Here is a 15332-nt window from a genome sequence, read left to right on the forward strand (position 1 = left end):
GGGGGCGCTGGAGCAGCCGGATGGCCGGCCGGATGGCTGGCGCGCGGCAGCGGTAGTACGACGTGGCCTGCCGATCTCCGGCAGACCGATCCCGGCCTCTGCCTGTTTACCGCTTCTTCTATTTTTATCTACATGTCGTATTAGTTTTTTAAAATTAAATTTAGCTAATTTTGACAAAATATATTAAAAAATATAGCAACAACAATACTAACCAACCTACTCCCTCCATTCTAAAAGAACAAATCATTATATAATTTAAAATTTATCCCAAAAAATAAGTCATTTTACCCTATTTAGAAGGTGCATGTGCATATAAGAATCAATTAGTGCTAAATATAGGTAATAAATAGGGGACAAACATGATCATTTTACCTTCTTATTAATTTATCCTAAAATTCCTAAGGTGACTTGTTTTTTGGACAGAGAAGGTGTACACTATCAATATATATTTCATGGTAAATTTAATGAAATAAATTTGGATTTTGTAAATATTACTATTTTTAGTTAAAGTTGGATGAGTCTGACTTAGAACAAATCTAATACGACGTGTAAATAAAAATAGAAATATGTAAATAAAAATAGAGGGAATAGGAGGAGTAGTCAACTCGATCAATCCATCGGCCAGCACGAGGACATGCGAGTGCTCGAGCGCACGATCTCGCCATTCCGCCGCCATTATTCACCCATCCTTCCTTCCATCCACCGCCAGCCCATATGATTCACTGTTCGACCAGACGGGATATTAATCTATTGTGTTAGCGGCTAGGCGGTGTGACAGTGAATTCTTCTTAGTCAGGAAATAATAAACTGGAGTGCATGCATGATAACTCTGCAGATGTATGTGTCGATGGAAATGGCTTATATTTTAATGCAAGTCTGTTTATTTGTAGCGTCATTTTTAAGCATAAAAAAACTACCGGATTCATGTCCTTAGAATTTAGATATGCGTTTTAATTTCTAACCTGTGCAAACCTCAAATGATTTGAAAAGAAAAGAGAAAAAAAATCATGCACAAAGGTTATACTAATGCTGCGTCCGAGAAAAAAAAGTTGTGTTCCAAGCCGAGAAATAATCGGATGTTTTGGAAAATCATGTGATTTTCTATTGTCATGTTTCCCATTTCTCTGCCGTGAGAACCAGGAGAGATGGGTGAATCCTGGCTGTTGCCTGCCGGGCGGCTGCAATAAATAATTTCTGGAATTAAATCATGCCAGTGATAAATAGGTTGCCTCCACAATCGCCAAAAAAAATAGCCCCATAATCATGCGAGCAGGAGGTACCTGTCGATCGTCTCGTCAGATACACACACAGAGCCCTAGCTTTTGATTCCCCTGCTGAAAGCCCTCGAGAACATTTCCCTGCTGAAAGCAGTGGTAGCCAAGAACCGCAGATTATTGTGGGGCTGCCCTAATCAGATGATGCAACAAGTGTACTTGTCCAACTGTTTATGCACAGTTGCTTAGCTGAAGGATATTAAATTTTTAGAAAAGATCAAAAAATGTTCCAGAAATCGGCTCCCCGAGCCATACCAGATGAACTGTTTGCGAGCAGACGATGAGCAGTGGCATGCATGGCTTCTGGCTTCCCTATGAGAGAGAGCAACATGACCTGCCTGGCTCGACTAGCTTACAGCAACGCAACCTCGATGAGCAATCATTCATGGCCTACCAACCAAACCCTAGCAAGGTCGATCCAAGCACGGTGGTGGGGCAGCGAGAAAAATTTCCACTTGTCATAACGCAAAGGCAAAGCCAGGGGGGATCGCTCGATCGATCGGAGCGGGGGCTCGGACACCGGCTTAATCTCTGGGACCCGGCCGCTCGCTGATGATGAGACGGATCGGATCAGGATCGGAGCCCTCTGCGATAGTCTGCCGGAGATGATACGAAGGACACCTGCCGGTTTCATCTGGCAGACTTGCGTGTCTCGTTGTCGTCTCCGATCCCCCCCTTCACCTCCGATGTCCGAAGAAACAGGACGGCCCCGCTGTACTTTCCTCTCCGGGCTCTGCGCGTGGCTGTGATCTTAGGTTTCGCCGGTAACTGCCGCCTCTGCAGAGGTGTTGCACGCGCGCTGGCGAGCCGGGGTAAGGGCAATCGCTGGCGGGGCTGGGTGATCGATGTGGCTGAGCAGGGGCTCGTGCTCAGGGTTCAGAGCAAAGGACACCCCTGTTCAATTTGCTTCTGGTTTTTACTTTTTCATTCAAAAAAATTTTACTTTACTCCTCTCGACAATTCACTTTGTCCACTTAACAACCTAAACAAAATTTAAGCACAAGCTACTACCCCAAACTATTTCAATTGGTCCAATCTACCCCCTAATAAGATTTTTTTTATTTCTCCACTTACAAGTGGAATTTGAACTTTAAATTTTGCAATGTAACTTATAATATGATGCATTATAATTTTTATGAATATTTTTCATGCAGAATGTATTTTTTGATAAATTTTGTGTTAAATGTTTTCAAATTATGAAAATAAACATGAAAAATTCTTAATGTATTTTTTAACATATGACATAATGTTCTCTATCCACTCATAAAATTTGAACTTAAAATTCAATTTGTACGCGGAGAAAAAAAAAGAGAAATATCATTAGAGGGTAGATTGAACTAATTGGAATAGTTGAGAGAGTAAATTAGCCTAAATTTTGCTCAGGGATTAAACAGATAAAGTGAATTGTTAAAGGGAGTGAAATGGACTAAGGCAGAAATGGTTTTACCGAAGGAAAGGACTTGGACTACAGAGCAGTGACTAGCTAGCTGCAGACTGATTCAGATTTCAGAAGGTCGGTTCATGGAGGCAGAGGTCGCCGATCGATTTCGTCCGGGACGAGGCAAAAACTCGCCAGATCGCAATGATATGGAATGGGACGAGCCAACAATTGCCTGCGTCGATCGGTCATGCATGCCAAGCAAAACCGAGCCTGAAAGAAACCAGTTGCTTTTGCGATCATTGGCACGGCCGTGTAGCACTTGCCACGGCGGCGGCGCCACATGATTAGGCGCATTGATTCGGTTCAGTAGGTGCAGCTATCGCGCGCGACACCCTTCTTCCCATCCACGGCCAGGGCGGGCTTCGTAGTCGTAGCTGAACTGGAAGCGTCGTCGATCTCGATCAGCTGGCTGGGTCGCAGCCACGGTCAACGCATCAATCTCCAGCAGTAACTGTAACTGTCACGCTGCATTGCTGCTTACAGCACTGCATCTCAAATTCAGCTGTCAGGCCAAGCAGGATCGCTCATCATTATGGCAGTTCTTCGATCCAAGAGGCCGGGAAAGGAAATATGAACACACAGAGAGGAACCGAGAAGGATCGCCTTGGAGCATGCATGGATCTCATACGGACACAGTCGTCGGGTAGTTAGCAGCAAGTTGCCAAGTTGGGTAGGAAGCTGATGAAAAGGACGGGGAGCTGCGGTTGGGGCAAAGATACGGCGGACATCTCTGGAACCTGTATCTGTATGCTGTGTTGTGTGTGGTGCGTGGTTTGCTTGCCCAGCTGCAAAAAAGCACGCGTGACACTTTCCTAGCCGTGAACGGTTGAGCTTTTTCTGTTTGCACACCAAACCGAAACTACTTGGGCACTCGATCGGCATGACACGGCTTTTAGACAGTAGCCGGTCTGCATGTGTGTGTATACATATATACATCTGCTAGTCGTTAATTAGGTCATGAAAAGGGGGCAGGCCAATGGCGATGCGGCTTCTCGTTGTACTTGCAGCTCACGGGCACAGCTACCGGCCAACGGATTCGCTCGTCTGTGCAGTGCGCGCGCGCGACGGCGATACGGACTGAACTTGATCTCCCTCAGCATCAACTGCAACTACTGCACATTGGCTGGTTTGGTTCGGCTCCCTCGATCTCGTCACATGGTTCATGATCGATCGAGAAACCTAGCAGCCTGCAGGTTGTAACTGTCCGACCGACCAGAGAGCATCTCGATCCAGCGCAGTTGTAACGCATGGGCACCTAGATCAGAGCAGTGCCTGTAGTTTAGTTTATGTTTCTCTTCACATTCATGCACCATTGCACTGATGAATGGAAGCAGCAGTGCTGTAGCTATGAAACGAGTACACTCCATGCCGTGCCATTAATTGGTAGCAGCAGGCACAAGCACTGACGACTGACGAGCGAGCTTGAAGGCGGGTGCGGCATGGCGGACAGCGCGCCGCCCATCAGCGCTGTCGCCGCCGCAGGCAATGCAAGCGCATCTGACAGACCGGCCGGTCCCTGCTTCGGTGGCCGGCCGATTGAGATGGAGCTAGCGCAGGACCAACCAGCTGTGGTTTATCCGGTCAACAGAACGAGACCGGCCGGCGAACGCAGCCGCTGCGGTGTACGGACGTGGAGCCACCAGCTGGAGGCTGGAGCGGCGGGCGGCGCCGCGTGCGACAAGGACTCGCCATGGGCAGATGGGCTGCAGCTGCAGGGGCGGCACAATAGCGCGCAACACGGGCGCCAAGGAAGGTTCGCTGGACTTAAGCCCACCATCTAACGCAGTCCGCGGGCCGCGCCCTGTCGTCCGCTGAGAGATGGATGGTGTGGGCTTCCTATTTTGGGCCTGACACTACAAATGAACGACACCCAGCCCAGCCCACAATGCCGGCACTTTCTGATGTATGCACGTCGCCTGGATAACCTGTAAGAATGTCTTCCGTCACGCCATGGAAATGGAAGAAAGAGGAACAGAAAAGAAACTACACCGCTAGTGCTTCAAGCTAAAATGAAATATGCTTCATCGATCCGGCGTCGGAATTTTAAAAAGTAGGCGACGCGGGCGAGGGCATCTCGTATGTGTGGCTCGATTTGGCGGCGGGGCACCGGAGAAATTCGCTGCGATTTGGCGAGCCTTCGCTGGTGGTGCTCTCGCTTTTAAACTTATTCCTAGCGTAGTGGCTGGCGAGGGACGGGAGGCAGACGGCGACCCGAGGCCATGGACATCAGGATCGGAGCAGCAGGGGAGCTAGAGCACCCAGGACGTGAAATCTTCAGAAGCGACCGGAGGGGAAGGTGATAAGGGCAGGAGGGACATATACGTCCACAGTTCAATAATTATTCCACCACCCAGTGAGAGAGATTGCAAGGAATTATCGTGGCAGCAGCTCGAGATACCGGCGAGCACAAGCGAAAAGCAAGAGGAGTTCGGGGAATCCAAGCTAAGCGAGAGAGAGAGAGAGAGAGAAAATCTCAAGTACGTAGCTAGGTTTGATCCGAGCTTAATCAATTCCACATCCACAGCAGATTAAATGATTAAATGGATCTGTTTGTTCAGCTGATGATCGATCACAGCAGGTTTGGAGCCGGCGGTCATCAAGACCCCGAATTTTTTTGCATTTTGACTTTTTTAAAAAGAAATTTCATGTTTAGATCCCTAGAGAAGGAATTTCTAGTCTTGGACCTGGGGTCGGCGCCATGAGTCATGGCGCCAAGGTAACACGTCTCGGCGGGCTCATGGCGTCGAGGTGTTAGCCCCCCAAGCTGACATGGCGCTGATATGGCTGGGGCTTAACGCCACAGGCCATGGCACTGAGGTCGGCGCCACAGGTCTCGGTGCCGAGCTCGACGCCAAGAAGAGTGGCGCCGAGCTATTATCCTATGCATGCGGCCCCCCTCTCTCTCTGCGCTAGCTCTCTCTCTCTCTTGCTTGCCCTCTCCCTCCGCCTCGGCTCGCCGCCCGCGCCCGCCCCTCCAGCTGCCGCCGGCCCTTGTCATCCTAAGCGCCGGAGGGCCCTCGCCACCCGCCCTTGGCCGCCCCTCCCCTGCCACACCTCCGGCTCCACACCGCCTACGCCGACAAGGCTGCTCGCAGGCCGCGCACCTTCTTCCGCGCGCCCCCCACACGAGAACCGCCGCGAGGGCGGCAACCGAGGGCGCGGCCCCGGCGTGGCCACGGGCCGGCGGGCCTCAGCGCCCCACTCCCCGACGCTCACCTCCTGGCGGCCAAGGTATTTTTTTAGTTTATTTAGTTTAGATAAATTAGTTATTTAGTTTTAGTAAATGTAGGTATTTAGTTAGTTAAATTTAGGTATTTAGTTAGGTAAATTTAGGTATTTAATTAGACACTTTTGTAAGGTAATTTAGTTAGGTAATTTAGGTATTTAGTTAGTTAATTTAGTTAGGTAAATTTAGGGATTTAGTTAGGTGATTTAGTTAGTATGCAAATGTAAACTGCTCCATTACTAAAATTTACTAAACTAAATTTAGTTAGTATACAAATGTGTATTATACCCGTCATAACCTTCTCGTGCATACTAACTAGATGGAAAATATAGTCACGATGTATTATGGAGGAAGTGCCGAGGAAGATGAGTTTGCGAATGTCAAAACAAGATGAGTTTGGGAATGTCAGTTTTGATGGAATGCACAGGGTCCCTCTGCTATTCGATGATCAACCGTTGTTTAGTGAGGTGTTTGGTAGGGCTCATGATGAGCTTCAGTACAATTCAAATGAGGATGCTATCTCAGTTGAAGAGGTCCTTCATTACGGTAAATCAGGCCAAATTTTTAGATGGCTAGTCAAGATCGTCATGAAGAATGTGAGGGTGAATGGGAGGAGTATGTCAAGATCGTCATGAAGAATAAGTTTCAATGTTTGAATTTGATTGTGCAGAAGTTGTCAATTGATCCCACCCTTCATTCATGTGAATTCACCCCCTAATGGACAATCTCCCCCTCGTAGGTTTTCGCAAGAACAAGAATCCGCCGCCTTTTGATCCTCCGTTAGCCAACCTTGAGCTGGATGTGGAAGATCCAGTTACAGTCCCTGATGCTCAATCCGCCCCGATGATGTTAGGATTTGTCATGGCCCCTCAGAAGATTCCTTTGACACAGAACCATCCAAGTAAGTGTTGTAGTAACACCTTTTATTTTCTATTCGTCCTTGATTTCATTCCTTTATCACAGTACCATCCTTAATTGTGGTTCAGATAATATTGGTGTTCCTCCTGTGTTTCTGTCATCCAATACAAAACAGGCTTCTAATAGTATGGATGTTGAGATTGATGATGATGAGGAACTTTACAGGACTGCAAGAGCTGTTAATTCAGATGATGGCCGCACTGTTTCATCATTGATCGAAGAGGATATGGAGCTCATCAGATTTTTTTTTATCTTGATCGTGATCCACTAGTTCATGAATTCAGCGATCTCAGTCATTCTCGTAATGCTTATGCAGAAGGAAGAGATGGCGAGCTGCTAGAGGCTTCTAAGTCCGGGGATAGCATGGAAATTTAAAAGAGCCTTCTATTCAAGGACTTGGGAGAGGAAAGGGGGAGAAAAGAACCTCCTATTGTGTGGGAGGGATCTCTTGGGGCTGATTTCTTTGCGGAAGAGGTGTTTGAGTTTCCAGTTGAGAGCAAGAGTGATTTTCACCAAAGATGCACCTCTCGGAGGATACGATGACCGCAAAGAACCTCGACCAAAATGCATGCATTGTGAGGACTGCTTAGTTCAGATGTGCATCAGGGTAGACAGAGGTCGTCGTTCTTCAAATGCTCGCGAGCATAGGTAATATTCGTTTCCGACGTATGTTTCTCTTCTTTTCTACTTACAAGAGATATTTGTTGTAGTCTTCCAATGCTCTAGAAAATTACGGGTTCGCTAGGTGGGTTGATCCTCCTCCTATTTATCCGTATCAAGATTATAGTAGGATCGTATATTCGATCTAGAAAGGGAAGTGAGCAGCGGTGACAAGAATGAGGAAGAGAATGACAATAGCAATGGTGCCGGTTCACATGAGGCATTATGCAATGATCCATATTACAACTGCTCTTGTCACAAGAAGAATAGACCTCCGCCGTCCCCACCACCACTGCCTACAATAGGAGGGTATTTAAAGAAGGGCAATACAATTTGCTATGTGGGAATACTACTAGGATTAACCTATTTTATTCACATGCTACGTCCATACGTTTGTTGTTTCATTTAATTACCAAGGCAGGTTAGGTTTAGTTCAAGATCTCTTTAATCTTGTCTGGTACAGGTCCTCACATGCCAGTTCATATGTTGTGCGTGTTCAATTATATAACCAACTACTTTAGTCGTCTCTAACGCCATTACATCAGCGTGTTTTATTAGCTCTGCAATATTAAAAAAATTTATGACCAAAACAAATGAAACAACAGCACACCAGTCGACTAAAAGATGCAATAAATGATAACATAATGAGTAATCGGGTACATGAGAACACACTAAAATAACATCAAATTCATTATATGACAACAAATGGAATAAATCTGAGTACATGAGAATATAATGAAACAACATCAAATCTATTACATGACAATATGGGGAATACTACAATACTTACCGACTTTAGGCATGACTAAACCATAGAACTACAAATATTGCATACTACTAGCTGCAACGAGTCCACCTTCCATTCCTCAATGCATCGGGAGAATCCTCCATTGCTGCTTTCACACGGTAAACTCGCTTAAGATTCCGATCCTCCCTCTCCTCCGTGCGCTTGGCAGCATGCTCCCTGTCAACCTCTTCTTTGCGCTCCTTTTCTGCTACCTCCTTCTTTTAGCGTCTCTTCTCCGGTAACTCCTTCCGCTTCATATTCCACTCCTTCATGCTGCGCAGATACACCTTATCCTTCTCCTTGATCTCAGTATCGATCCACTGCTCAAATCACATAGCGAGGGAGAGGTCTGCAAAAAATATAATTGTTACTTTCCTAATATTATACATAACACACACATGATTTTATATGATAAAAAATAAAATTCTTACCATCAAACTAATGCGGATCTGACAAGGCGTAGGGTCGAATGCATAACACATCCAATATCTCTAGTTATAGTTTTTCCATTCATTGAATTTGGCTACCTTGCAAGGATCACCGCATAAGCATATCAGCATCTGTGGCGCTGAGCCAGCTACCATGCCGGTTGTGACTCAACAACTGGGTAGCAGTCTCGGTGCCGTGGCTCACGCGCCGACCAAATGGGTCCAAACATACAATTTGTTCATATAGAGGTCCAAACGTGATTTTTTTTCAAAAACGTAAATTTTTTCCAAAAAGGCCAAAATGAAAAAAAAACGACGGGCCTAGACCGCTCGACACGGCGAAGGGCCGGCCGTGTGGTGGCCGCGGGAGATTCTTTCCGTGCGGCGGGTGGCTGGCGGCCGGCCTCCAGCCTCCTTGTCCTTGGAGCGCGCGCCGGCGGCGCGGAGCCGTGCACGCCGCGCCCCGGGTCGCGCTCCGCTGATTCCATGACCCAAGCGGTGGCGTCGCGTTGGCATCTTCCCCCCTCCCCCCCCGGTCGCCCTCAGCTCCGTCCGCGCCGCAACTAGCTGGCAGCGGATTCCCGCCGCTAAGGCTCCGGCTACATATACCCGAGCCGGCCATGGCTCCTCACCACAGCACAACAAGCAACAAGCAAGCCTTCTTCCTGATCCCTACTCGATCAACGCAAGCTCGTCGTCGATCTCTCTCCAAGCCCCACCAGCAACATGTCGGACAAGTGCGGCAACTGCGACTGCGCTGACAGGAGCCAGTGCACGTAAGTGATGCTCGATCTATCATCTCTCTGCTGCTCTGCTGCTACGACCTTCCTCCACTAATCCAAGCCTATCGTATATCCAATTTATTGGATGCCATGCATGCATTGATCTGCTTAAGATAACTATTCTGATTTGAATATCTCTGATCGATCGATCTTCCTCCTCATCTTCTCCAGGAAGGGCAGCAGCTATGGCGTCGTCGTAGTCGACACCGAGAGGTTCGTGTGCTACACACGTCTTTTGGATTGTTTTCGTTCGCATGATGCACGAACCTATATCCTTACTTTTTAACTCGCTGGTGAGATTGTTCTCGTCGATCTGACGCGTCACGCATGCACGCAGCCGCGTCGAGCGCCGCGAGGAGGTGGTCGCCGCCGGCGAGAACGACGGCAAGTGCAACTGCGGCACCAGCTGCTCCTGCGGCTCCAGCTGCAACTGCGGCCACTGAAGGCCGCCGCCGCCATGGCCTGGCTCCACCGTGCCTGTCGTCACAGCGTATAAAATAATTAAACCGCCATGCCCGTGTTGAATACATACGTCGTGTCCTATGTACACAAGGACCTGGTGTGCGAGCACGACGCGCGGTATCGTATATATCGTGCTCGTCTCGGGATACCTCGTGTACGTTGTGCCTAATAAGAACCTGCCTGCGCCTCTGCTGCTGTCATGTGACCAGCAACCTGTAGCTACCTACCTGCTGGCTGGCTGTGTGACCTATAGCTAGCTAGCTAGCTAGCTTAGCTCCAGGGCTCTGTTATGTGCAATGAAATCTACTGTGTGGTTTGACTACTAAAAAGTAAATTGAGCGTCGGCTAATCAGTCTAACGGTTACTTTTCATGTACAACTAAAACTCTGAAGCTAATAAAATTCACTGATGTAACAGGCAGTAGCTAACTCCGGTACACCAGATGTTATACTGATACGTGTGAGCTTTATTTGTGCAAGGTTGATGACGTCTCGCAAAAAAAAAAGATTGATGACCGCTGAGTATCAATAGTGCGTGCCGGAGGGGAATAATCTTCTTTTTAGCAATCGAAAATTTTCACCAGTACAAGACAGGGCTATTAGTTTTGGGCCGAAACGCTCACGATAAACCATTGGCCCAGCCCAAACAATCGGGTCGATGGTCCCGAGAGATTTGATTTTTCGCGTTGCTTGGCGTCAGCCCAGTCGAACCTATATACGACGTATACGGCCCAAATGCGACAAGTTCCTGCCTGCCTGATGAACTGAACAGCCACACTTACACTCTTAAAAAATTGAACTGCCACGCTCCATAAAGAATAGAAAAGGAAAAAAAGGAAGAAAGAACTTGTGCTGCCACGATGTTTTCTCTGTGGCCGCGATCTACGCCAACTAACTACCCTCGATTCCATTGACCTGCCTCCATTGAAAGCCAGGTGTACCCGTACGCATGTGCATGTATGATTGGAGAGGGAGTTACTCCGCACCTGTAGTAGAGTACACGAGCACGTACGTATTTCTTCCGGTAATTGGGGGGGGGGGGGGGGGGGAGCAGCAGCAGCAGCTTTAGCAGGCCTGCCGGGCACACAGTTCCACTGATGAAGGGCCGGGACGCTGCTCCGGCACAGTCAGCAGCACAGCACAGCATGCATGTGACCTCCTGCACCGTGACAAAGCAACGCAAGAGGAGAGCTATGCCATGCAGATTGCAGAATTGCAGATGCAGGCCAAGGCTAGTTGCAGCGCCCTCTCGCGCCCCAACGCGTGCACCGTCCGCCTAGCAACGAGCTAGCAGGTAGTTCTCTCTCCTACGACTTTAGAGTACTGTATGGAGTGGTTTCTCGACTCATGGCTGAGCTTTTGTCTGCTCTTCTTCCTTGTCTTCTTCTCCTTCAGATTTCTTAGCAATAATAAGTTACTAGGAACTTACAATATAGTATTGCATTCCAGCTGGACTACATGTCAAGGACATGGCTACCCGGGTGAAGCCGCGCATGTGATCCAGGCCGGCCAGGAGCCGCAGAAGCACGTTGGCTGTTGTGCCAAAGAGGAAGAGCTCGATCAGAGTTCCCCGTCAGGCAGAGAAGCTGGCCGCCGGGAGGGAGCTGAGGGTGAATTGAACAAACAGGAGATGATTAGCTGGTAGCAGGGGCACGACTGCACGAGCACGAGGTTAATTAAACAACTGACGAGGCCGCCGGCCATCATGTACTAGCTAGCTAGCTTAATCCGTGTGAAGAATTGGGTAGCTAGGCGCCATTACTCACACGTGCTGCGTGGTTGGGCCTGGGCGAGACGGGAGGAGAGGTGAGGAGAGGATCAAGAGGCTGGCCACCACCGGCCGGCTGGTGGTTGGAATTGGATGTCACCTGCACACGCGGCCGGTTCCAGATCCCGTCCGTCGTCCGGTCTCCGGCTGATCGAGATCTCCATGTGCTCCGGCCATCTGCTAGGTAACCGGCCGTGCCCTGCTTGTCCGTACATACACGATCGTATCGACCCAATGCAACCCCCCCCCCCCCCCCACCCAAAGGACTCGTATAAATCCCAAGGAAAACACTAGCTCTTGCTGTTGGCCTACTGCCGATCCATCTCTCCCATTCACACAATGACACAATTACGCATGACCAGTGTCAGGTTTGTCCTGGACATGGACACGCGTTGACACGGTGTCAAGAGCCAAATCAGCTCAGCCTGCTTGCACGAGTTGATCACTGATGACAACGACGAGCTACCTGGAGGGGCATCAAACACTTGATCGATCCGGCTAGCTGTACGTGGCAGCTTGTACGTACGTGGGCTACAGGTTTCTCCAATCGGGGTCATCTTATGCAGACCACAGACGATTCTTCGGACGCATGTCAAGCCATGATCGGCCGGGCCCTAATAATGTCAGCTCTTGTTTCATATGACCTGTCTCCCGATCCCAACCTCTTGTTCTTGTTTGCTTGCTCGTCCACGCTGGTTCTCTCTCTCTCTCTCTCTCCGATCCCCTCCCCCTCCCCCTGTCTGTTCGTCCGTGTACCTGTCTCCATCTCTGTCTATGTGGTTAACTACTTGGTCGTAATGGGCTGCTAGCCTGCTGCCTAGCTTGGTCAATGGTTCAAAGCTAGCACACGTCACAAAACACACGCTTGAGAACGCACTCGACCAATGACCACAAATATATAAGCTTTGATTTGCTGGAAGCAGGGATCCTGCAGCCAGGCCAGCTGCATGGTCTGTGGTCGCAGAATGATTGCTTATACGAGCGTGTCTCCCTCCGTTAACGACGACGCTTATATATATATATATATAAAGATATAAATATATAACGGCTGCTTAGATGCATCACCTGGCTAAATGCACCGAAGGTGACAGACTGAAACCCAAATGATACTGATATCACCGTTTACCCACTGCAGACCAACGAACTGAAAGCTCACCCAGATTTTCTGTCAGCTGATGCTGATCTTTCCAAAAAAAAAACTGTCAGCTCAACGCTCCAAGCTTCAAACGCTCCAGTAGCAGTTAGCCATCAGCAGTTCTGAACCAAAAAAAAACAACCACAAAGGAAACTGTCTTCGAGTTCGAGGTGAGGAGTGAGATGGCGGGTGGGTGGCGGGAAGGAGCCTGGTGTTACCCGCCAAAATTTACCCTGGCGGAGGCCGGCGGGCCCACGGTGTCAGCCTGCGGCGCGCCGCGATCCTGTGTACGCGGCCGGTGGAGGCGTAGCAGCTGCGGCGCGGGGCACGCCTCCTGCGCAATCCAATTGGCAGCCACAGTCTTAACGGCCGGCGCCGGTCTCGAAGAGCCGCACCCGGGAGGCTACCCGCCGCGCAGGCGTGCTGCTCGCTGACATGCGGGGTCCCAGCGGGAGGACGCGCTTGCCGGGGCGTGCTGAGAGGAGGGTACGCGGGGAAGCCGGTAGCTGGAGGAATTGCTGCGGGTGCAGAGACATCGCAGCGAAGCACAGCTCCCGTCTTTAATTCTGACAGGTCTGCGTATAAGCCCTCCGCAAGTTGGTTTATTAGGGTTTTGTACTTCCTCCAGATTGAACTTACTAGTATTAGTCTTTTTTTGTCCAGCTTAAACGGTTAGAGTTGAGCACCTCAAGTGTTAGCCGTGTTGATGGAAAAAATGTCAGCAAAAAATGGTGCACTCCCATTTTGTATGTCTACGCTTGGATCAGACAGACACACTATTTTTCACGTTACTTCACGTTTTCTGGTAATACCAAATAACACTATATGAACCGATATCTTGTTTTAAGGCGCTGTTTGGATTCCAGGTGCTATAATAAGTACCGCCACATCGAATATTTTGATACTAATTAGAAAGACTAAACATAAGCTAATTATAAAACTAACCGCATAAGCCTAGAGCTTATTCGCGAGACGAATCTATTAAGCCTACTTAGTCCATAATTAGCATATATTTACTATAGCATCACATGGGCTAATTATAGACTAATTAGGCTTAATAGATTCGTCTCGCAAAAAAGTCTAGGGGTTATGGAATTTGTTTTGTCATTAATCTATATTTAATACACCTAATTAGCATCAAACATTCGATGTGATAGGGTTTATAATAAACCCTGTAGTAACCAAATCTAGTCTTAATTAAATTGCTCAACTTTTGTGAGGAATATGAATGTATATTTGAAGGGTTCCTAATTATCCAGTCCGATTTTGTCACATATTTTTTACTCCACTAGGGATGATACTAGGAGAGTAAATAATATGAAAAATTATGTTCTTTTGGTGGCAAAGTCCACAGAGGATTACAGTGTGCAGTAAAATAACACCACCTCTCTTTGATTCCGTAGCTTGTCGCTGCTGCCCAAGCTCCTCTTAGAGGCTTTATCTGTCATGAAGATGGGGCCACATTGTGCATGCCTTAAATTAGCATGATTCCTTTTTTTATTCGAACAATAAAAACCCAACTCTCATTGGGTGGCTGTCTCTAGTAATTACATTGAAAAAAATAAAAGAGCCAATAAATTTTACATTTTGATTTAGGCATGAGCCCCTCTCTTTGTCAAACATTGCCATCGGTTGAGGAAGGGGAAATAATTTTAGAAGTATATGCTACTAATATGATATTTTTTGTGTGTGCTTTTGGAAAACACAACTAGTAAACATGTTTGGTTCCTAACTACACTTTGCAAAATCTAATCTTAAGCAAGTTTGATCAAGTTGGTAGGTGTTTAGTTGGTAACTAAACTTAGGAAAAAAAAATTTAGGCTTCATATGTGAAACTAAAAATGTGACAAGATTTCCTTAGCCAAGAAAAAGTGTAGCTTTCAAATTCTGCCACACTATAGCTAGCAACCAAACATATCCTAAGAGCGCCTCCAACATACGTGGCAAATCCCCAGCTGTTTTGGATGCGGGAGGAAATAAGAAAGGAAAAGGAAGCGGGACTCGTTTATCAATGCAACTAGGCGTGCGAGGGTAGAGATACTATGGGTGCCTTTGGATCCTAGGGACTAAATTTTAGTCCTCTCTTTTAATATCAATTAGATGGACTAAATAAGGGCTAATTGCATAAGTCGCGGTTAATTGTCCAGACGAACTCATTGATGCTAATCAGCCAATGATTAGCACATATTTGCTGTAGCACAATATTACAAAATCATGATCTAATTAGGCTTAATGAATTCGTCTCGCGAAAGTTCTTCATTTATGCAATTAGTTTTGTAATTAGCATACATTTAATACTCCTAGTTAGTGTTCAAACATCTGATATGACGGGACTAAAGTTTTAATCCTAGAGATTTAAACGGCAGCTATATTTCTTTCTTGTGAAGCGTGCGAGCTTAGGGGGAAATCGATTCATCGCACAGTGCTACTACGTGCGATTCCATCGTAGAAG

At 47.6% G+C, this 15332-nt stretch overlaps 1 protein-coding gene across 1 annotated transcript; it reads left to right on the forward strand.

Annotated features, from left to right (window-relative positions):
- The first annotated feature begins 9349 nt into the window (after window positions 1-9349).
- Window positions 9350-10312, forward strand: LOC112892170 (metallothionein-like protein 3A). Its single transcript, XM_025959282.1, has 3 exons — window positions 9350-9510; window positions 9688-9729; window positions 9854-10312. Exons 1-3 carry the CDS (start codon window positions 9461-9463, stop codon window positions 9957-9959), a joined length of 198 nt encoding a protein of 65 aa, XP_025815067.1. The 5' UTR covers window positions 9350-9460; the 3' UTR covers window positions 9960-10312.
- Window positions 10313-15332: the final 5020 nt, after the last annotated feature.

Source organism: Panicum hallii, chromosome 5, assembly GCF_002211085.1.
Source record: "Panicum hallii strain FIL2 chromosome 5, PHallii_v3.1, whole genome shotgun sequence".
Taxonomy (NCBI): Eukaryota; Viridiplantae; Streptophyta; class Magnoliopsida; order Poales; family Poaceae; genus Panicum; species Panicum hallii.

What these genes read in the sequence shown, in the direction of transcription:
- LOC112892170 (XM_025959282.1), top strand. Translation starts at nt 9,461, where the DNA reads ATGTCGGACAAGTGCGGCAACTGCGACTGCGCTGACAGGAGCCAGTGC. An exon ending in GCTGACAGGAGCCAGTGCAC is followed by an intron (nt 9,511 to 9,687) that starts GTAAGTGATGCT and finishes CATCTTCTCCAG; the next exon opens with GAAGGGCAGCAGCTATGGCG. An exon ending in GTCGTAGTCGACACCGAGAG is followed by an intron (nt 9,730 to 9,853) that starts GTTCGTGTGCTA and finishes GCATGCACGCAG; the next exon opens with CCGCGTCGAGCGCCGCGAGG.